The 21,840-nt window shown below is 47.6% G+C and overlaps 1 protein-coding gene across 3 annotated transcripts in view; it reads right to left on the bottom strand.

The window, feature by feature from the left end:
- The window catches only part of RALGAPA2 (Ral GTPase activating protein catalytic subunit alpha 2), a 281,664-nt gene that overhangs the window by 58,333 nt on the left and 201,491 nt on the right, over positions 1 to 21,840 (bottom strand). For all 3 annotated transcript variants that reach the window (XM_082431631.1, XM_082431626.1, XM_082431627.1), the window contains one exon: positions 19,148 to 19,275. In XM_082431631.1, the coding sequence (XP_082287757.1) occupies positions 19,148 to 19,275 (128 nt within the window). The remainder of the gene's footprint in view (positions 1 to 19,147; positions 19,276 to 21,840) is intronic.

Raw genomic sequence — 21,840 nt, 5'->3', positions numbered from 1 at the left:
TTCAGAGGCTATAAAGACTGAAACAAGACTCTCTCATGCCAGGAGAGTTAAATTTAAGGAAGTACAGTGATAAATATCCTGAGGAACTCTGTGTAAAATACGGTGTGGAACTCATTGATGAGTTCACGCATGTTTTAATGTGGAAAGCTGCATTCCTGGAGGAAGTCTCTGTCCTCTCTGAGTGGCAGCAGCAGCGGACCCTGGGCTCTGCCCGCCTCCGCGGCTGCTCCTCGAAGGCTGGGCTGGCACAGCAGCCAGTGCTGTACCTGGTTCAAGTTCGTTATCTCCCGTCTATTTGCTGTCTTTACATCCAGCCCTTAATTTCTGTAGCATCCAGAGCTCCACAGACAAAATCAGGATAAGTAGATATGGAAGTGAGGGCTGGAAGGGGCTCTTTCTGACTTCCCGCTGCTTACGGAGGACGCACAGTCAGCAGCAATTCAAGAGCCAGTCCCCTGGCGGGGGCTCCTGAGGCACCAGCGGTCCCGGGAGAGCCGGGCCTTCAGCCCTCAGTTTTTCTCTTGGTCACAGCCATTCAGAGATGGGAGGCACACACCATGTTCATTATCTTCTAACGATCTTTTGTGGGCAAGTAGTTGCTGGAATAAGAATGCTCTTTACTCACTGGGATTTTAAAGATTAAAAAAAGAAAACTTTAACATTTAAAAAATACCCAGAGGGCTTTCCTGGTGGCGCAGTGGTTAAGAATCCGCCTGCCAAGGCAGGGGACAAGGGTTTGAGCCCTGGTCTGGGAAGATCCCGCATGCTGAGGAGCAACTAAGCCCGTGAGCCACAACTACTGAGCCTGTGCTCTAGAGCCCGCGAGCCACAACTACTGAGCCCATGTGCCACAACTACTGAAGCCCATGCGCCTAGAGCCTGTGCTCCACCACGGGAAAAGCCACCGCAATGAGAAGCCTGCGCACCGCAACTACAGAAAGCCCGCGCGCAGCAACGATAACCCAATGCAGCCAAAAACAAAAATAATTAAAAAAAAAAAGAAAATCTTTAGCTGTGTTTTTCAAAGGAAAAAAAAAAAGAAAAAAAAAAACCCACGATAGAAATAATTACAGCACAAGGCTCAAGACTAGACAACACAGCCCAGGAGGCAGTTAAGATCCAGAGCAGCAGAGAGAGAGCTAGCTGGTAAAGTTTGGGAAGGGGGCGAAACGTGTGTCTGAAATTCACATACACAGGCCCCCAGCAGCCCACGACCTTGATAAGCTTCAGTGGAATGCAGATCCCTGGGCGAGGCTATAAGGAGCACACATGCCACGTGGAAGGTGGTCCTAGGAAGGACGCTGTGAATCTGAGCCACAAGCTGCGGCCTCCACAGCCCCAGGACTGTCACCTGAGCGCCTCCTCGCATGACCTGCTGCAGGCTGCCTCTTATTAGAGCTATCGACCCTCTCGCAGAAGGGTCTCGCTGTGCACAAGGAAGGTGAGCGGCAGAGCAGACAGCTCCGGTATCGACCGGCGCAGCTGGGGCTGCGCTTCCACACGAAGGTCAGCGCTCCTTCACAGCACCTGGAAGAGTTCCTGTGCCGTGTGCATCGGGGCACACGGACGGGGGGGAGAGCCGGGCCAAACGCCAGGGCCTGGGGCCACCTCCTCTCGTGTCGGCTGTCACAGTACCTCTCAGAGAAGCCGAGGTTGCCAAGTGAAATCTTGGGATTTATAAAAAACATGGCAACGGAAGCCTAGGATGGGCATTTGTGCATTCCTTCAAGGCAGACAGACCAGGGCCACAGAGAAGTGCCAGAGGCCACGTCCAGAAGCTGTCAGAGCAATGTGCACGTTCCTCGAGAATATCCCTCCAACGTCTGAGAGGTTCGCCAAAGCCAGGAGGACAACTCTTATTAGAAAACACAAAAACCTTTTCCCCACTCCAAGTTGATCCCTCCCCCCACTTAGAGCAGAACATTTAAAAATTGGCCCAAACTGACATTCTCCTTAAGGGCATCTCAATGATATAAACGGCTTTCAAAATATTTTTGTGAAGACAAACGTCCACAGGCATAAACACATAAAATCATCTAAAAAAGTCAAGTAAAATTATGAAGTACTTCACAATTCGTGATTCTTGGAGGCAATATAAAATTAAATAAAGGATTAATGAGAGCAGATTAAAATGAAAATAAGGAACCCAAAGAAATTAAGCTAAGAACAAAATGCACCCTTTAAATGTGTGTTTCTGTGGACAGGAAAGCAGAGTGAAATCAGTTTTATTGCTTTTATGATTAAATTCTTTGGATCAAGAAGTCATTTATAATCATTTCTCTCTCTTTGGGATCCATTATAAGTCATTTCCTCCTTGTCAGCATAAAGACATCTAGTGTCATGAAATAGATGGTACTAGAGTCCACTTTCCCCTATTAGAAATTCCTTAAAGTGCTTGCATTTCAGATTTTAATTGATCTAACACCCCCTGAGTTCTTATCAGGTCGGATGCTGGAGACTAAAAGACCAGGAAGATGTGGTCTTTGTCCAACGTGTGGGGCAGGTGCATCAGGATGTGTCCTGGCCCAGGTGGTCAGACCACACTTTCTGTGGAAGCCAGGCTGGGGTGCCCGCCGGCCGCCCCCCTCCCTGCATGGCAGGCTGCTGCTGCCCTCGGCAGGTTGACCCTCCTCCCTTGAGTCTGGGCTGGCTTGGGGACCTGCCTTGGCCAACAGCTCTGGGACTTCCAAAGTTAGATGGGGAAAAACCTCGTGCCTTCCCCTGCCTGGGTCTCTGGGAGCTCTGGGCAGCCATATGTTCAGTCTGGCTGCTGGGAGGTCACTTTGCTGTGAGGCGATCCCAGCTTGCCAAGTGGGGAGGTTGCCAGAGAGCGAGAACGCCTGGCCGGCCTGCGGCTGGTCCAGTTGTGCCAGCGCGGGCACCAGACCCGTGTGCGAACCACCCAGCTGAGCCCAGCCAGGCCGGAGGACGCGCAAGTTCCCCCCTCCACTACCACCCTTTCAAGCCTCTGCAGATGACCTGACTTTATCCTGCAGGCCTCCAAAGTGAGAGGACAGGCTAGGACTTGTATTAAAACTCTAAAATTCTGCTAAAATTAAAATCTTTTGATCTAAAATTGAGAAGGAAATTCAGCTTCACTGAGATTTAACACACGGCCTGAGTGAGGCACTCTTCCTGCCCTGTCATCTGCAGTCGGCCGGGTCAGGACCGGTCCTGAGGGTGAGCTGGGCGGGGCTGAGCCCAGCTCCCTCATTCACCACACGGGGCTCTATCGAGGTTCACACGACCCTCCATGCTGAAGTTTTGAATTTTTTTTTTTTTGGCCATACTGTCCGGCATGCGGGATCTTAGTTTCCTGACCAGGGGTCAAACCCACGCCCGCTGCAGTGGAAGTGCGGAGTCCTAACCACGGGACCGAAGTTTTGAATTTTATTCTTACAGAGTATCACCCCTCCCATCTAGTGTATGGAGGCAGGGCAGGAGATGCAAATCTTTCGTACCATGTGATGGTTTGATCTTTATCTCCCAGGAAAGTTCTTATAAAAGCTCTCGAACACAAAGATGAATTACTCATCTTTCTTTTTGATGGAAAGACAAATGTTCTAAATTTGGCAACCTTTTCTGTGATGACAAGGGGCTGAATTTATTCATTCAACAAATATTTACGGAACAAAATGTGAATGCTGTGACAGGTGGGGAGGCCACACCCAGGGCTGGTATTCACCTGGAGAGTGCCTGCATGGGCGGCCTCCTGGCCTGCGCCCCACTGGTGCCCTCGAGGTCCCTGAGGTTGGATAGTTCAACCCTCGGAAGCTTCAGTGAACACAACAGACAAAACCCCTGCCCTCACGTGCGGGGGCGGGACGTGAGTAAAGTGAATTAGTAAATTTACATAGTAAATAGGGTGCAGGTGAGCACGGGAGGCGGTGGAGGTGTGTGCACAGGCGTAGGAGGTCCTGGCGCGGGGGGCGGGGGGGAGGCTGAGCCAGTGGACATCTGGAGACCAGCGTTCTCGGCCGAGGGCACTGGGCACTCAGGCCTCGCGGGAGGACTCCGGCCTTGACTCTGAGTGAGGCGGAGCCCCTGGAGAGGGTGGGCAGGGCCGCCACGTGGTCTGACCCACATTTTAGCAGGCTGGCTGAGTGCAGACTGGGGCAGACGCGGGGCAGAAGCCAGACACAGTCAGGAGGCTGTGCTTGGCACTACCGCCTTAGCTGTTACCTCAGGGAAAAGGGGGAAGTAATTGGAGGCTTCTGAACTGTGACATGCTCTCATTTCTATTTTAGAGGAAAACTCTGGCTGCTGGTGAGTTTTCCAGGGAGACAGGGACTGGCTGTGGCACTAGCCCAGGGAGAGATGAGTGACGAGGACGCCCAACCCGGGGTGGGGTGAAGCAGCAGGATTGGGGTTATGTTTTGTGGATTGCTTCATTTTATATATACTTCACTGCATACATCCTTACGATAATCTGTGAGGAATTACTATCCTCATTTTACAGATAAGGAAACTGATCGAGGTAAAGATACTTGTTAAAAGCCAAAGAACTTTCCACTGAAACTGAAACCCAAGGTCTGTGTGAGGCCAGCCCCCAGGCATCACCTGCTAGTTTGAGCACTACATCAAAAAGACGCACCTGACAATGCACCTGGCCCTGGTAGGAACATCGCTGCTGAGGAGGGGAGAGAATGTCCCCGAAAGCTTCTTAGTCAGAATCGAGACTTGACCAGGAGGGTCCACTGTGATGCTCAGGGATACTGTCCAACATGAGAGCTAGCAACAGGTTTTAAATGTGTCTTCTCAAAAAAAAAAAAAAATTTACTCTCCTACTGAGTTGTCATCAGTGGAACTTTGGTTAAACAACTGGTCTAATGACAACCCCACCGAGGAAATTGGGGGACCCCAGTACGTGTACCTCATGGTCGGTCGCTCAAGCAGCTTGGGGACCCCCAAAGCACAGCTGATCTGCCACCCTGTGTACTCTTGACGACCAAAAGTGCAATAATTGGGGCAAATGAATCCAGGAAAAGGAGTGATTGAAGAGGATGGACGTTTATCTCAGAGTAAGCCAATAAGTTAAAAGGAAAGCACATCCCATCCTGATCTAAAACCAACAGTTAAAGTAGTCTGAAATTCCACAAAAGGTAGAGTAGTTTATGTGCGGTGTTTATGCACAAATATATAGGCATTTGGGGGACAAAATTATAGCACAAAAACACAGAAATAATCTGTTTTCTTCACTGAGATAATTTAAATGCTGTTTTCTGATGTAGACTTCTGATGTGCACATATGTGGTTATATGCAGAGAATGTTTATCCTGTCAGAGAGGCGTAAATTCTATTTTCCCAAATTAATGAGTAGACAGTATTTCCAAGACATTCGAAAGAGGCTCTCCTTTACTTAAAGGGGTCAAAAATCCTCTGAAAATATTCCTTAAACTTAAAACGAATTTCCATTTCTTCCTCATATTAAAACCTCATATTGATTTCTTGGGAGTATGAATTCAATTTATCTCAGTTCAGTTCATATCATTTTAAAAATGTGAAGGAAACACACATCCTACTTACTTTCTCCCAGCCAAGCTGAACTCTCCTCAGGAGGAACAGCATGATGACGATTTTCATCTTCTGGGAGAAAGTTCTGGTTCTCGGGTGTCGAAGGCAGAACACAATGGTGAGTGGCAGAGGCTCCCATCGAGTCTTTGCCTTCTTTAAATTCCACTGAGGATGGCAGTTTGGATGGAGACCCCAAAATCTATTCTGTCCATCTGTTTTATTATTCTTAGAACAACTGTCAAAAGTTGCCCAGGGATCAAGTTGCAAACATACTAATTTGCCTTTGAAAAGTAGGCCCTGGGGGAGTTCTGGAACTCCGCTTATAAATTCAGAATCCCATCAGCGCTCATGCCTGCTTCCCTTTGTGGAGGTATGAGCCTGCACTTCCAGGCTCACAGCTGCCTCCAAGCCAGGATGTGCCCATAGACTCACATCCCACTTCATAGGCAAATGAAGGCAGAACCAAAGGGACTTGGCATCTTAAGGGCTGGCTTAAGATGACTAGCACACCCCGTTTTTTAGGAGGCAGCCTCTACATCGATCACGGATGGATTAAGGACGAAAGCTTTGCACCGGAGAGTTTAAACGGGTGGACACAGCAGAGGGACACGTTTGGTGCTCTTTTACATCCTAGGACTAAATTAGGAAGCTCAGAGACTGGAATGAAGCGTTAGAGAAATAAGCTGAAGAAAGAGAAATATCATAAACCACTAAATACTGTATAGTTTCATTTTTGTGATTCTGATGAAAATGATGAGAAGATCATTTGGACATCTGTGATACGAGATGTGTGTCTGTAAGTAATAACGAGCAATGTCCAAGGAGGTGTCAGGTTAAAATATTGTGGCATTTTGAACTGAGGCAGCTGTGTATCTCTCAGGTTAAAGGCATGTGCAAAATACAACCCAGAGTCCATCGTGATGACGGTGGAGGAGGGAGTGGTGCAGGCACTGGCGCTGATCCTTAGAGCTTCTCCCTCCCCCCCGCTGGCCCCAAGGGTCTCTGTCAAGCCTCAGGGAATAAAGTCAAAATGCTTTCAAAGCACAGGACCCCAGAAACATTCGAAGCACAGCATTCAAAGTACTCATTTTAGGGACTTCCTTGGTGGCGCAGAGGTTAAGAATCTGCCCACCAATGCAGGGGACACAGGTTCGATCCCTGGTCTGGGAAGATCCCACATGCCGCGGAGCAACTAAGTCCGTGTGCCACAACTACTGAGCCTGCGCTCTAGAGCCTGCGAGCCACAACTACTGAAGCCCGTGTGCCACAACTACTGAAGCCCGCGTGCCTAGAGCCCGTGCTCCGTAACAAGAGAAGCCACCACAGTGAGAAGCCTGCACACTGCAATGAAGAGTAGCCCCTGTTCGCGGCAACCAGAGGAAGCCCGTGCGCAGCAACGAGGACCCAGTGCAGACATAAATAAATAAATAAATTTATTTATTTATTTATTTTAAAAAACAAAACAAAACAAAGTACTCATTCCACAGAGTGAACTAGAAAGGACACCGTTTCAAGGCTAACATGATGGCATTTGGGTTGTTCTCACCAACAGATTACCAAAGGACTATCCCGCTTTGATTAAAAAATTTACTGGAGTGTGTTGCAAATTACTCCAGCGCTGAAACCTGCTGGGACCTCGCTGCAGACACTAAGGCAGACGGGCCCAGAAGGGGTCACCATTTGGACTCGCTGCTCTGTCCTTCTTCGGCTTTGCACAATCTCTTATTATAACAAGACATGTGTTATCCTTTTTGGAGATGTAAATAACAGAAAGTCTCACTTTCAAATATATTGCTTACAACTGCAGAGTCAACTTAACGTTCTGGGATGCTGCTTATGGCATGATGTCCCTTTTAAAATGGGACCAATAATTAGTAAACTGAAATCTGATTAATGTTGGATTAAGAGGTTCTGATGTCTCACTGTGATGTATTATTTCAGTCTGCGGGCACTGGAAGAGACTGTCCTTAGGAAGCTCCTGTCTTCCCCTCTCCAAGATGGGAGGATGAAATTAAAACCCTGATTTTTAAAAAAAAAGTTCAGTTTGTATGCAACAGTTTAAAATGTAGGATTTAGTTTTTTCTCCTTTTGTTGTTTTCTCACTTTGAAGCTGAAACCAATGAAGTAACTATTTGAGAGAGAACAAAATTGACTAGAAATAAAAGTCTTCCTCCAGGGACTTCCCTGGCGGTCCAGTGGTTAAGACTCTGCACGTCCAGTGCAAGGCGTATGGGTTCGATCCCTGGTCGGGGTACTAAGATCCCACATGCTGCGTGGTGAGGCCAAAAATTTTTTTTAATTAAAAAAAAAACATCTTCCTCCAAAAACGCCAAGGGTGAACCCCCTGGTTCTGGCAGAGGGACTTGACGTGTTAGGTGGCTCAGGCGGGCTCAGCTCTCACCAAGCTCAAGCACAGAATTCTGAGACCCAGGAGACCTTCTCTGAAAGGTATAGATATCAAAGGCTGTGAAAATGACCACTAGATAATCCATGAAGGAAAAATTTTAAATTAATACCACTTTGTGCTCTTTACAGTTAAGGCTAGGGATCCCTCTTGTTGTTTCGCTAGGATTATAAAAAGACCTGTAATGGCCAGAATTTTCTCCATGCTCCATGGCAAGAAGAGTCCATATTTCTTCCTCACCTGCATTTTAAAATTCATACTCTTGTTTGCCTACTGCTGAAGAGTGTGGCAGAATCAGGAATGAATAATGGCTCCCTTCGAAGCTGTGCCAGTCCCAAAATAACCATCCGGATGCTAAGGAAACCTCGTCATCTATGGAATGACTTTTCGCTCTTTGGATATTCAGACATTAATAAATGTGAAATGCCCAGAAATCCTAGCGGCACTATGAAAAAAGGTGGGTAGGGGTCAGCAAATACCCTCTTGCCTGCTTTTGCCAGGATGACCATTTCCACTAACACCTTTCTAATAGCAAAATGTACTTGGGAACAACAGCGGAATTTTTGTGTCATCATGACCAAATGATTACGGTGCAAACCGAGGTTCTTGCGGGGCCCAGCAGGCTTCTGGTCCCTATGGAAACGCAACTCAATATTGTCCTCCACTCAGCTGGAGGACGGGCGGCCAGGCTTTTGTGCTTGGTGAGATTTCTTCCACAACCTTCCAGCACCAGACCCTAGTGCTTCCTCCCGACTCTTTTCTAATTGAGATGCAAATTAATCTCTCTGGCTGATTACACTTCCCTTAAAGCTACTGACACACGCAGCTGTAACCGGAGTTTGCAGACTCCCCAACAAGTGACTTCAGCTGACAGCCTTGCCCACGCGGCCTGGCCAGTGGCTGAGTCTGGACTGCGAGGGCTTCCCCGGGGCTCACAACAGCCCTGCGACTACGTCCCTGTCCTTAGGATTTAGAAACAGACTCTGAGGCCTGCGTTATTTAAGGTCTCCAGACTGAAGGGCCACTCCCCTCCCCGCAGACCCGGGCTTTCCTGACTGTGTCTTTCCTCCTTTCTTTCTTACTTCCTTCCCAGCTGCTGTTCTCTGACCTTAACACTGTTTGAATCCATCTCTCCCTCTAACTAACTAAACTTACAGCTCTACGAATGTGGGATTACTGAATAGCTGTCACTTACATTTCATGGCTCTCAATAAAATTCTATTAATTTAAAAATCAAATATAAAGTCGTCATTCTAATTGTCGGGATTTCCACCTAAATGTCCTTCAATAACATTTTGGGGTGGTGATGGAAGCATTATTATTTAGAACGCAAAAGAAAAGCAAGATGCCCCAAATACTCTATCGTTCAACATAAAGAAAAATACACAAAAAATCCAATTTTTCAGTAAAAATGCTAACATGTTTTTCTCTTGACTACTACCATCTATGTGTTTTTGCCAACGAGATTCACTCAGGAACTGTGCATTGAGCACCTACTCTGTGCCAGGCACGCTGTTCCAAGTGTTGGGGATCCGGCTGTAAACTAAACACTCAAAAATGCGCAAAAAGGACTTAAAAATGTATCTATCTATACATAAAGAGATACATACTCTGTAGAGCTATATTTCTTGGATAATAAAGGTTTTCAATTTTGAAAAAATTGCAATTTTACAAAATATGAGTTGTTTTTGCCTTCTGCTTTCCAAAATTTTTTTAAAATTAATTAATTATTAATTATTATTTTTTTGGCTACGTTGGGTCTTCGTTGCCATGCACAGACTTTCTCTAGTTGTGGTGAGCGGGGGCTACTCTTCGTTGCGGTGTGCAGGCTTCTCATCGCGGTGGCTTCTCTTGTTGCGGAGCACAGGCTCTAGGCGCGTGGGCTTCAGTAGTTGTGGCACGTGGGCTCAGCAGTTGTGGCTGGAAGGCTCTAGGCGCACGGGCTTAGCTGCTCAGCGGCATGTGGGATCTTCCCAGACCAGGGCTCGAACCCGTGTCCCCTGCATTGGCAGGCGGATTCTTAACCACTGCGCCACCAGGGAAGTCCTTGTTTTTGTTTTTAAACCAAATCAATCTCTTTCTCTCTGTCTCTCCCTTCACACACAAACATATGCATAATGTCCTAGCAGGAATATGTGGGAGGGACAGCAACAGGATGGGCAGCTTCTGGTACAATCAGGAGAGAGAAGAGGCAGGAGGAGGCCAGGTCTGGCAGGGAGCGCGTGGAGGGCGTGCACGGCTGCGGGAGGGGAGGCATCTGGGTCACAGCAGAGACCCGGGGGCGGCCGCTGGGGGCGGAGGCCACCAGCGTGGCCAGGAGGGGAATCCTGGGGGTGGTCCCACGCCCAAAGGCCCTGCAGTGGGGAGGAGCACCGCCTGCAAAGGATGGGATCTGAGTGGGAAGCCAGGCGGCAGCCTGGTTTCTGCACGGATTGTTAGATTTACACTGTCTTTTCCTGAAGGGATGGCTTTTTGCCTAACAGTGATGTCACAAATCTGCAGCAAAAACGGAAAAGCAAAGTGGCGTCTCCCTCTCCCTCCTTGAAGGTTCCCCTGCACAAACACGTGCTTCTCACAGGCCTGGCTCCCGGGCCCCAGGGGTGGAGGCAGCATGCCCCCTCCCCCCTGCCCCTGCCCAGGGGGCACCTTCTACACGTTGGGAGGGAGGAGCGGTCTCCAGAATTCGTCCCAGCACCTGCGATGCTGAAAAGTACTTCCGAGACCTAACTCCACAGACAAGCGCTTCCACATTTTACAACAGAGGTCTGTAACTCTGATATTTACGGGCGCCAGGCTGGCAGTGTGACAGTAACAACTGCGGTGACGCCTACTGGGCTCTCACCCAGGACCGGGCACTATTCCCCCCGCGTGGCCCACTAACCACCTCCTCTCCCTCTGAGGGGGACCAGCTGCGGCTCCGGGCCCCAGCGCCAGGGAGCCGTGGTCCAGGGGGCTGTGGTGAACAGGGGGGGGACACGTGGCCAGCGGGTCAGGAGGCTGACTGCTGCCTTTGTTGCCAACAGCAAAGGAGGCCCAGTGGGGTCAGAGGTTCTGACTCTTCAAGAAATATCAGAAATCTAGATTTCGACGTGGCTGACAAACTCAATGTTTATGAGCAATGCTGGAGGCCAGCACAGCTCAAAGGCAGCCCATCTGGGGGCTGGATTCAGCCTGCAGGCAGGTCGTTTGTGGGCTCTGGTTTTGCATGTTTGCTTTGACATTGAGCTAAAACCTGATTCCCGGCCGTGTCTGTTCACTGCTCCCCATTCTGCAGTCTTGTCTCCTCTTTGAACCCCCGAAGCTCCTGGGACCACGCCTTCCTGGTTTTACGGGCTCCCTGAGCTGTAAGGCCCCTCTGTACCTGCTGCACGTTGGTGGGGCTCTCTTATGATGTGGTCCCAGAGCGGCAGCCCGTTTACGATGTGACCCGAGGCTGTAGGGGCACAGGGACCGTGCCTTTGCTCCTCCCGGTCGCGTCCCTCATCTCAAGTCTGGGCTCCACCACGATCCTCGGCTGTTTGTCGCAGACACGGCCTGCTGCCGCGCTCAGCACCCTCGGCTTGCAGGGACCCGGCCAAGCCCAAGCTGTGGCTTTTCAGCCTGCGGCCTCGGTCCCATCCGGTTGGTTTGCGTCTGGAAGTCTCGTCTGTTGAGATAATCCTCATTTCTGATTTTGCCTTGGGTCAACTTAGTTAGCCCTCTCAGCTCTCCTTAAAAATGGTTATTTATTTATTTATTTATTTATTTTTTAAGTTTTTTTTTTTTTTTTTTAATTTAATTGATTAATTTATTTATTTTTGGCTGCGTCGGGTCTTCGTTTCCGTGCGAGGGCTTTCTTCTAGTCGCGGCGAGCGGGGGCCACTCTTCATCGCGGTGCGCGGGCCTCTCACTGTCGCGGCCTCTCTTGTTGCGGGGCACAGGCTCCAGACGCGCAGGCTCAGTAACTGTGGCTCACGGGCCCAGTTGCTCCGCGGCATGTGGGATCTTCCCAGACCAGGGCTCGAACCCGTGTCCCCTGCATTGGCAGGCAGATTCTCAACCACTGCGCCACCTGGGAAGCCCCCTGGTTATTTATTTTGATAAACAGGTGCTCTAGACCTTTGTGAAAGTTGCTAGATGGAAGAGGGTTTGAGCCAAGCCTTGGCCCACACGGGACCAGAGGCACGGGCCCCAGTTGATCGGTGTCTGTGAATGAATGCATTTAGGTTTGGCTGCAGTGAAGTCACCCAGCTCCCAGGGGCCCAAACCCTCTCCCATCTGCCAGCTGATTATGATACTTTATCTTGTGTTTTACCAAAATTAAGATTTATATTTACAAGCTTTCTCTAACCTCTGGAAAATAGTGATCTTATCAAACACCATGAGTATGTCTGGGATACTTTATTCTATGTGAACTCATTCTTTTCTTGAGGCTCACAAGCTATTTAATATTTATCAAGTCTAACAATTTTACAAGGGATCCAGGCAACATTCCAAAATTCACCCTTAATTCTATTTGAAAACAAGGAAAATCTTTTCCTGTTTTCAGTTCTGGGTGCATCCTTAATTTACATGAGTTCGGATGAAACAGTTCTTATGGTTCTGAGATTGCTGTTGTAAATTTGTTCTACAACCTGGGGTATGGTTACTTGCAGGGGCCAATTCTTTTTTTTTTTTTTTTTTTAATTACTGTGTTCTCAGTACTTTGAGTTTTAATTGATACACCGTGACGCTTTTCTGCCACCTCCCAGAGGAAGAAGCTGGAGGACAAGCGGGATGGGGTCCACGGTGAGGGCCTCACGCAGCACCGCTTGGAGCGACCCTCTTAACCCGATGTTCCGCAGACCGCACGCGGCTCCACTGGCTGCCCGCCTGGGGCCTCCCCCTTTTCTTTCTCACAGAAAGTTTTCATTTTCTAACAAAATATATTCCCCTTTACAGGCTCAAGCCACCCTTGGGAATACAGTAAGCCCCCTACATGAGAACCTTCAAGTTTTGAACTTTCAAAGATGTGAACATGCCCCTGTATGCCAGCTGTTGCACTGCACTACCGTACTTTTCAAGGTACTGTACTGTAAGATTAAAAACGTTTTCTTTATTTTTTGTTTGTTTTTTATGTATTATTTGTGTGAAAAGTATCATAAACCTATTACAGTACAGTACTATAGAGCCGATTATGTTAATTGGGTACCCAGGCTAACTTTGTTGGACTTACCAACAAACTGGACTTACAAACGCGCTCTCGGAATGGAACTCGTTCGTATGTAGGGGATTTACGGCATGCCATTTCCTCATCTGATCTCTATTTTTTGAAATGTGCTTCCAGAGCGTCAGGGCACAGGTCTGCTTGTGCTTTGCGCCCATTCTTGTACAAACTCTGGGACAAACCCGCTACTCTCTGCAACATTCAAGTCAGCCTTTCACGTCGCTGAGCAATGGAGCCAAGATAGTAGTTCCCCTCGTTTACTTCCTGTCTTCTGAGAGAGGGTCTGATAGCCAAGAATTTATCCAAATGCTTGCTGCCTTTGTTAGGATGTACCTTGGAGCCGACATCGAGTAGCCGAAGCCCCGATCACAGCTCTAGTTTACCTTTCGGGCAGCTCGGAAGGGGGATTAGAAAAGCACAGCGCACGCCCCCACGTGGACTGCGGCGCCCCACCCAGCGCATTCTCCATCCCCCGCACTCTGACCCCACCCGCAAGCATTTTCTTTCTCGGAGGTACTGCTATTACCTGGTATGTGTTTGCCTCTTTCCTGAAGTGATTCTGCTCTGGGTCCTGTTTTACCCAGTTCTCCAGGGGAAGACTGGGCACTCTGGTACCAGCCATGGCTGAGCCCCTCAGCGACATGCGTCCTGCTTGACTGCCCTGCCGAGGTGACCCTCCACTTCCCTACTCCTCGATTTTCTGGGAAACTGTTCTCTCCTTTTCCTCCACCGACCTCTCTCTCTCCCCCTCCTCCCAAGCCTACTCTTCAAAGGTGATGCTCCAGGGAGTCTGGCCTTAATCTTCTTCCCATTGCCCTCCACACCCGCACATCTAGCAGACCCCACCCCAATCAGTCCACCTGCCTGGTGGAGGTGCCCATCCTCCCCCGATGAGGCCACAGACCAGGCCCTCACTTCCCCTCAGGACCCCTTCTGCTGCCCCTGCAATGCCTTCATCACCTCTATCTTTCCCAGGAGTGTGTGTGCATGTGCACGTGTGTGTGCATGTATGTGTATATGTGTGTGTATGTATGCATGTGTGTGTATGCGTGTTTGTATATGTGTATGTATGTGTGTGGGTATGTATGTGTGTGTATGTATGTATGTGTGCATATGTGTGTATGCGTATACACGTGTGTGTGTTTTTGTGTGTGTGTGTGCGTGTCCGTCCCACACTCTGCTGTACAGAAGCATCCGTGGTTCTCAAACAGGATGCGTTCTCCCAGAGCTTGGTCCGAGCAAATGCTGTCTCCTCACTTGGAATATCGTGTTCATATTCCTATTCCGGGCGGCTGGGACAGTGTCTCACACGTGGGAGAGCACAGTAAATGCTGACAGATCCGTAACTCGCTCTGCGCGGTCCCGTCTGAGTCCTTCTCCTACACTCAAGTGTGTGAAGACAAATGGAGGAATGTAAGGTCTTCCCAGGAGAAAGAACCGAAAGTCCAGGGGAGAGGGAAGAAACAGGATGGTTACAGCTTTAGGAAGAGGGGCCATTTTTGAAAGTGTGTAAATTCAGAACACGACTGAGCAAAGAGATGAAGAAGTCATGAGTCTAAGAGAGACGCTCTGGAATCATCAAGTCTACCTGCTAATTGAAAATGAAACTAACTTTCACTTGTGAAAGAGCGGAGGCCAACTAGGCAGCTGGGTCCTCCCATCAATGACGACAGTTCCAGGGAGGAGGGGGGGGACATCATTGAGACCACTGTGCCCCCGGAGGGGACGTGCACTTTCAAAGGCCACCACCTGTGTGGTTCCGGGAGAACTCCTCCTAATGGGCACACCGCGGGCCGCGGCAACCTCTCGTGACACAAGCTCTCCGAGCAGGAGCACGGAGCCCTGGCCCGATGGTTCTGGAAACCTCTCTCAGCGGACCGTGGTCTGATTTTGTAATCTCGAGTTGGCTTGGGACCTGTAAACACCACGTGTGGCAAGTTCCCAATCTACAGCCCTCCAGACACAGGCCTGGGCCCTCTGATTGCCCACGAGGGGCAGGAAAAGCTGATGGCAGGTGAGCTGGCCTTTATTGCTCGGGAGGGTGGGGGCCGCAGGATGAAGTCTCCACTCGATGGACTGGACTTGGCCCACGGAGGGGGTGACTAGGAACCCCCCACGGAGGAGGTGACCAGGGACCTGGGAGGCACAGGGGCCCGGCTGAGACATCACTGAGGGCGGTTTCCCAACACCCCTACCGCCTTCACTTTCTTTTTGGATCACATAAGACAATGGTATTTTTCAGTCTCCTATGAGACTTCAACACACACTTGCAACTGTGTGATCACTTAGCCGAGGGTACCCCAAACGAGAACGCCTCTGATATTGACTTTAAGCTGGAGTTACTGTTTGAGAAAAGATCTCCAAAAGGCAAATTCATTCCAACAATGCCTCCAGTCCTCAGCTTAATAACAAACATTGTATTTTCTTGAACATTACTGAACAAAATTGATATAGAACTAGTTAGATATTATACAGAACTGAATCTCAGTGGACACTATTTGAAGGCAGTTGAGTATCAGTCACTAGCTGGGGTGGGGAGCTGGCTCCCTGGGGAGGCCATGCTCTCCATCTGAACCAGAACTCGCAGTGAACGCAGAAAGGCGGCTATGGTGTCCTAAGAAACGTGAACAGCCAAGGAACCCTGTGTGTCCTTAGTTGTGTTACTTCCCTGTATTAGCCAACAATTTACTCTAAGAATGATGACATAGAAGGAAAGGGGAAAACGGCACCGTGGTTCCCTTTCCGGTCAGCTCTTCCTGACTCGTCCGTAAACTGAGGGTAAGTTTTAGCACATAGGGAGAGTGAAATAAAACCAGGTAAGTTAGTTTTGTGCCATGTTTCCACCGTCCTAGTCAAAACAAAATATATCCATGTACAAGTTATGAAGTACGAACGGGTGATTTTGGTGATTTCATACATGAGTTAAATGCTTTTATATTTGTATATTAAACTGGCACTGCACAATATAAAGAATGATAAAATTAATGCTAATAATCTAAATTTGTTGTATTTGTTTACTTAAACTGATAATAAATAGCAAATTAAAAAACACCATGACAAGTCAGAGAAAAACTGCAGGAGAATGGAAAAAGCTTTATATTTTAGCATCTTTAAAGGCACTTTCCCTGCTTTTTGAATAAAAGACCCCACATTTTCATTCTGCACTGGGACCCAGAGGTTATACAGCCAGCCATGGTTTCAGGGGTGTCCCAGGTATCACTGATCTTCTCGGCCCTTGGGAGGGCTTGCAGGGGCTTGGGGTAGTGGACCCTACATACCCACTCCTGACCTCTTCCCCTGGCGTCAGGCGACTGTGATGCTGTCCTAGGATGTGAACTTTCAAGGTGGCCATGAGGTGAAAGTTAGGGTCCCCTCAGCTCCCCTGGTCCCGCTCAGAAGACCATCTCTGCTGGAAGCTCACTCCTACAGCTGAACACTTGAGAACACTCTGAGTCCCTGTGTTTACTCTTGTGCCCTCCGCCTGGGACCCGCCCCTGCTCCCTGGGGACAGAGCCTCTCGCATCCCCCCAGCTCGGCCACCAGCTCTCTCCCTGGCCATCTCAGCCCCATTCCCCAGTTGCCCTGGAACTTGATTAGTTTGCCTGTCTTCTCAAGGTAGCGCGGGGCAAGGACCATGCCTGCCTGCTCCCCGTGGATCTCAAGCCCAGCACTGGGCTGGGCAGATCCTGAGTCCACACTGACTATTTGTTTGGTAAATGAATCAGTGCAAGAAGACACCCATGTTAGGATGTGTTAGGTTATTCAGTGTTTTTCAAAATTCAAATCTAGGGCTTATCTCAGTGAAGCAGCGAATTCCAGACATTAGCTGCGACACCAAATAGCTTAGACTTTTGCTAAAGCATGTGAGGACCAGGATGTATTAACAAAATGTTAAAAGAGCAATTCATTATTAATAGCCTAGGCAGATATCTATAAATATTTAAAATTTTTTAAATTAGTAATTTTTTAAAGAACAAAAATACAAACACTCCCACCTTCCTTTTCTCTTATTTTTTCCACTTCTAACTTTTCTTCTTCTCATACCTTTGGTTTCTAGCCTGAATATTAGCTCTTTTGAAGGCAGAAATTAAAGAATAGAGTAGTTAAGTGATTGCAAAGCTTTCCCCATTAATTACATCTCTATAAAGATTATTTATAATATTTTATTTCTTGTTTCAAATAATTTATTAGTACCAATGACATCTTCTCAAGGCATAACGCAAAAGAAAAATGTTTAACATTTTATAATGATCAACATAGTAAGTTTTGTTACTTTCTTTTTCCTAATTTCTGTGCTAAGTCATCCTCCAAGATGTTGACCTGGCTATTTTATGAGTGATTTTGGAATAAAGCATTTTCTAACTCATGTTGGCATCAGTAGCCCTAAGCCGGCACCCACTTTAGTCAAGTGTGGTTGCTTGGAGAGTTTTTAAAGTGATGCTGAATCCTATCCTTTGAACTTTTAAAAATATCGTTTTCCCTTAAACCCGATTATTCTGAAGCCACGTTAATTCTGACTTGAGAAAGCAGTGTCCAACAACACAGCAAAGCATGGCTCTTGTAACAAGCAGTTCCATAAGTGGAGAAGGTGGCGTGACAAAAATCACAATGGACTTATACAAGACGGGATTTTCCTGTTTGCAAATGGCTTTTTCTTGCCTTGGTCCAACGTCCTTGACTGATGAGTGTCCAGCTCATCATGCAAACCGACAAGCCAATTGCTAAAAAGGTCTTTCTCATTTCTGCCAAGAACCTCTCTCTAAGAGTGTGTGAAATAAAAACGCCACGCGCAAGGCTGAATCGACACCAGCCGTAAGATTAAGTCCAGAGTGCCGTGGAGATCACTGCACAGAACGCCTTCTCCCAAACACCACCACCACCGGACAAAGCAGGAGGGAACAGGCCGAGGGGATAATGCTGCCCAGGCCCCCGGGGAGGGACCAGATGGGACCTAATAGCTCTTTTCTACTACTAATTTCTATGATAATTCCGAGTTGCCACATGGCATATGTATTTTTTTTTTGACCTAAAGACAGAATATCTGTCAATGAAGTGACCAGGATTTTAATGAAAGGTATTTTTCATGAACTGTATCTATTCACACGTTATATTTCTCACCCACTCCTCACCCCCACTCTCCAGCAACATGTCACTGATGGTAAGGTTGCGAGAAGTACAGAGACAGAGGTCAAACACAATACGCTTATCATCATTACCAATACTAATTAGAAACAGAGATCCTGAGTTTTATTAGGAGGTCAGATGCCTTTCGCAGCGATTTTTTTTTTTTGCAGCGATTTTATGAAGTTGCCTTAATTTCTTTTTCTTATGGTCAGGGGTCATGCCTGAATTTAAAGATGACAGCATGCCAACTAATGTTGGAGAAAAAAAAATTACACTAGTGAAATTTCTTGTTTTTAGAGAGAAGACAAGAAATGAGAGAAGGAGATATTAATGATTTGGGAAAATGACAAAAGGATTTCCAGCCATTCTCACTGATGAGTTCAAGTACAACTTTGTTGAGGGTGTCTTTCCCTGTCCTCCCGACCAGACGCAATGTCCCCCTCCCCCGACCTCCTGGAACACCATTTGTGCTTCTCTGGTGGCACTTGCTACGTTCTTTGATTTATTACCGTCATTTCTGGTAGGCACTTGGAGTGACCCCGTTGCATTTTCTCAGCACCCCACCTTACACACAACAGACTGCAGCAAACAGGGAGGGAGGAGGAGGAGACCGGACTTGGGGAGAAATACCCCAGGAGGAATGAGCATCTTGTCATAGGCACCACTTCTTAGCATAAACATATGTGACTTGATTATGAAAATCAACTCTTCTAAGTTTGATGTAGCACAAAATTATTATATTTAATATAAACTAAGGAATGGTATGAAAATCACAGTTTTTTTCAACCCAGATTGAAGAAAATTCCCTCTTCCCTCTTCCCTCTTCCACCCAGTTGTTAAGACTTACCTCTCGTGAGAAGGTTCCTGGAAGCTGGATGCTGGGATGGTTAATACATTACACACTTAGCGCAAAAAGATACAAGCTCTGGTAGAGGGGGATGAGGCACTTCACGGCCCTGCTGGCGTTGATGCAAGTGGCACAGATAAGGCTTGGCAGGAGCTGCCCACTCACGATTGCTCCATCAAACAGGGGCCCAAAAAACGGAACCTGTTGATTCAAGACAAAACAAAACCAAAAAAAAAAAAAAAACAAAACCACTTAATTAAAAAAAAAAAAACAACCCAGTAAAAGTCAAACCAAAGTCATGAGAACAGCTGCTTGATGCCTCGGACCTGTCACAACTGCACAGGCTGCCACCCACAGACTGGATACTAGACCTGGACCCAGTTCTAGGGCTTTCGGATCGAGCCAAGCAGGATTGTTCCATGACGCTCCTCTATTGCGAACTCTTTGGCTAAACTTCTCATGACAGGTTGTCACCAAGTCCTTCTTTTCCTTCTCGCGTTGTCATTCACGGGATGGCACTGTTCTTTCTAAGCATCTCCACTGTGTGGCTTATGCACAGAACACAGCCCGGCCTCACTGTACACCCCTAGCCTGGCAACCTTCTGAAACCAGTTTTGGAACTGGCAACATTTTCGCATGAATCCTGATGCACGTTAACTCTTAAAGGGGATGACAACTGTCCCCACAAGGTCCTTCTCCTTCTTGAACCTTCTTTCCCTCTGCTTCCGAGACACTGCATCATCCACATTTCCTTCTACTTCTTTAATAGAGACTCGGCTTTCCTTCATGCCTGGGCCACCCACAAGGGTTTGGTGCCTGTCTTTTTTGGATTTCTTTTTTCTCTCTCTCACTGTTTGTTTGTTTGTTTTTTTCATTAGAATTTCATCCAATCCATTCACTACTATGGAGATTGGCAGCTCCATGTGGTCAAGGACTGGGTCTTCCTTATAACTCTTGTATTTATTCCTATCACTTACTTATTCATTTATTCAAAAATATTTATTATGTGACAGACACTGTTTTATTGACTGGGGACACAGCAGCAAATAACAAAAAAAATTCCTGATTTCATTGAGCTTAGAATTTATCGGAGGTTTCAGAGAATAAACAGTTTAAAGACATAAAATATGTAATATGTCAGGTAGTAAAGTGCTAAGGTGAAAAAGAAAGCAGGGAAGAGCAATAGGACTCCTTCTGGGAGGGGGGTGGTCCTCCAGTTAGAGGTCACACAGCCAGGGGTGCTGCAAGCAGAGGACTGGACAGAGGGAGGGGTGACCTCAAGCTTCGAGGACGGCTAACAGGAGAGCATCCCAGGCAGGGCAACAGCAAGTACGATGCCCTGGGTGGGAGCAGAATCCGTATGTTTCAGCAACAGTAAGGAAGCCACGGTGCTGAAGTCGAGTGAGCGAGAGAAAGTACGGAAGGAGATAAAGTCAGACAGGTAATAAGAGGGGCCGTGAGGGGAATTTTATAGATCTGGATTTCCGCTCTGGGTGAGGCAAATGCCTTCTGGAGGGTTTAGGAAGTGAGGGATATGATCTAACCTGTATTTTTTTTTTTTTTTTGTCGCACCAGACAGCTTGCGAGATCTTAGTCCCCCGACCAGGGATCGAACCCACGCCCTTGGCTGTGAAAGCGTGGAGTCCTAACCACTGGACCACCAGGGAAGTCCCAAACCTGCACTTTAAAGGTATTGCTCTGGCTGCTATGTTGGGAAAACTGCGAAGAGTGAGCATTATGGAAACCAGTTAGGGAACTACTGTGTGATCCAGGTGAGGGGTGATGCTGGCTTGGATGCCAGTGGTAGCAGGGGAAGTGGGGAGGTAGAGCTGAGAGGATTTGCAGAGAATTACTAATGAAGTGGGAGAGAAAAAGAGGCATGGATGATGCCACGGTGTGTGGCCTGACGACTGGAAGGTTGGAGCCACCTTGTCCTGGAAGACTGGCGGGGAGGGCCATGAGCTCAGCGTTAGACATGCTAAGCTTGAGATGCCTTTTAACTGCCCAGTGGTGATGCTTGAGGGCGGCAGTGGACACATCGAGCGGGAAGCCAAGGGGGAGGCTCAGGCTGGAGATTTGTAAGAGTTATTCACTGACACCTGGTGCTCACGGCCATGAGGCTGGATGTTCAGACAAGATAGGGCACGTACAGGGTGGTATGGCCATAGCCCAGGCTGGGTATTCAGATGAGCAAGAAAAAAGGTTCAAGAACTACATCCTGTGGCCCTCCAATGTTTAGAGGTTGGAGACATGAGGAAGAATTATTGAATAACACTGAGGAGTGGCTGCAAGTGGAGGAGAAAAACCTCCAATGAGCAGCACTGACCCTGGTACGCGGCTGGAATGCAAATGAGTAAAATTCATTAATATTTGAAATAATTTAAATAAACTAATAAATGTGGGTCTCCAGCCTAGGTCTTTTGACTCATGTCAAGGACTATTTATCTGTAGAACACCTTTTCTGTGGTTAGAATTGGGGGAGGGGCTTGGCATACACAGTGAATGAAAGACTATCTTTGCCCGTAGGAACTGACATGAGGAGCTGACACAAGAAAACTATGCACTAATATCCTTCAACAAAAATGCAAGAACCCTTTACAAATTTTTAGCAAATTAAATCCAGCAATATATAAAAAGGACACTGTATCTTGACCAAGGGGTACTTTCCATAAAAAAAAAAACCAAGGTTGGTTCAATACCCATAAATCCATCAATGCAATTTACTATATTAATAGAATAAAGAAGAAAAACCATATGATGTTCTTA

The sequence above is a fragment of the Balaenoptera physalus genome (assembly GCF_965194825.1).
Source record: "Balaenoptera physalus genome assembly, chromosome: 16".
NCBI lineage: Eukaryota > Metazoa > Chordata > Mammalia > Artiodactyla > Balaenopteridae > Balaenoptera > Balaenoptera physalus.
Note: the sequence above shows the minus strand (reverse complement) of the source record. Positions and strands in the feature narration are given on the sequence as shown.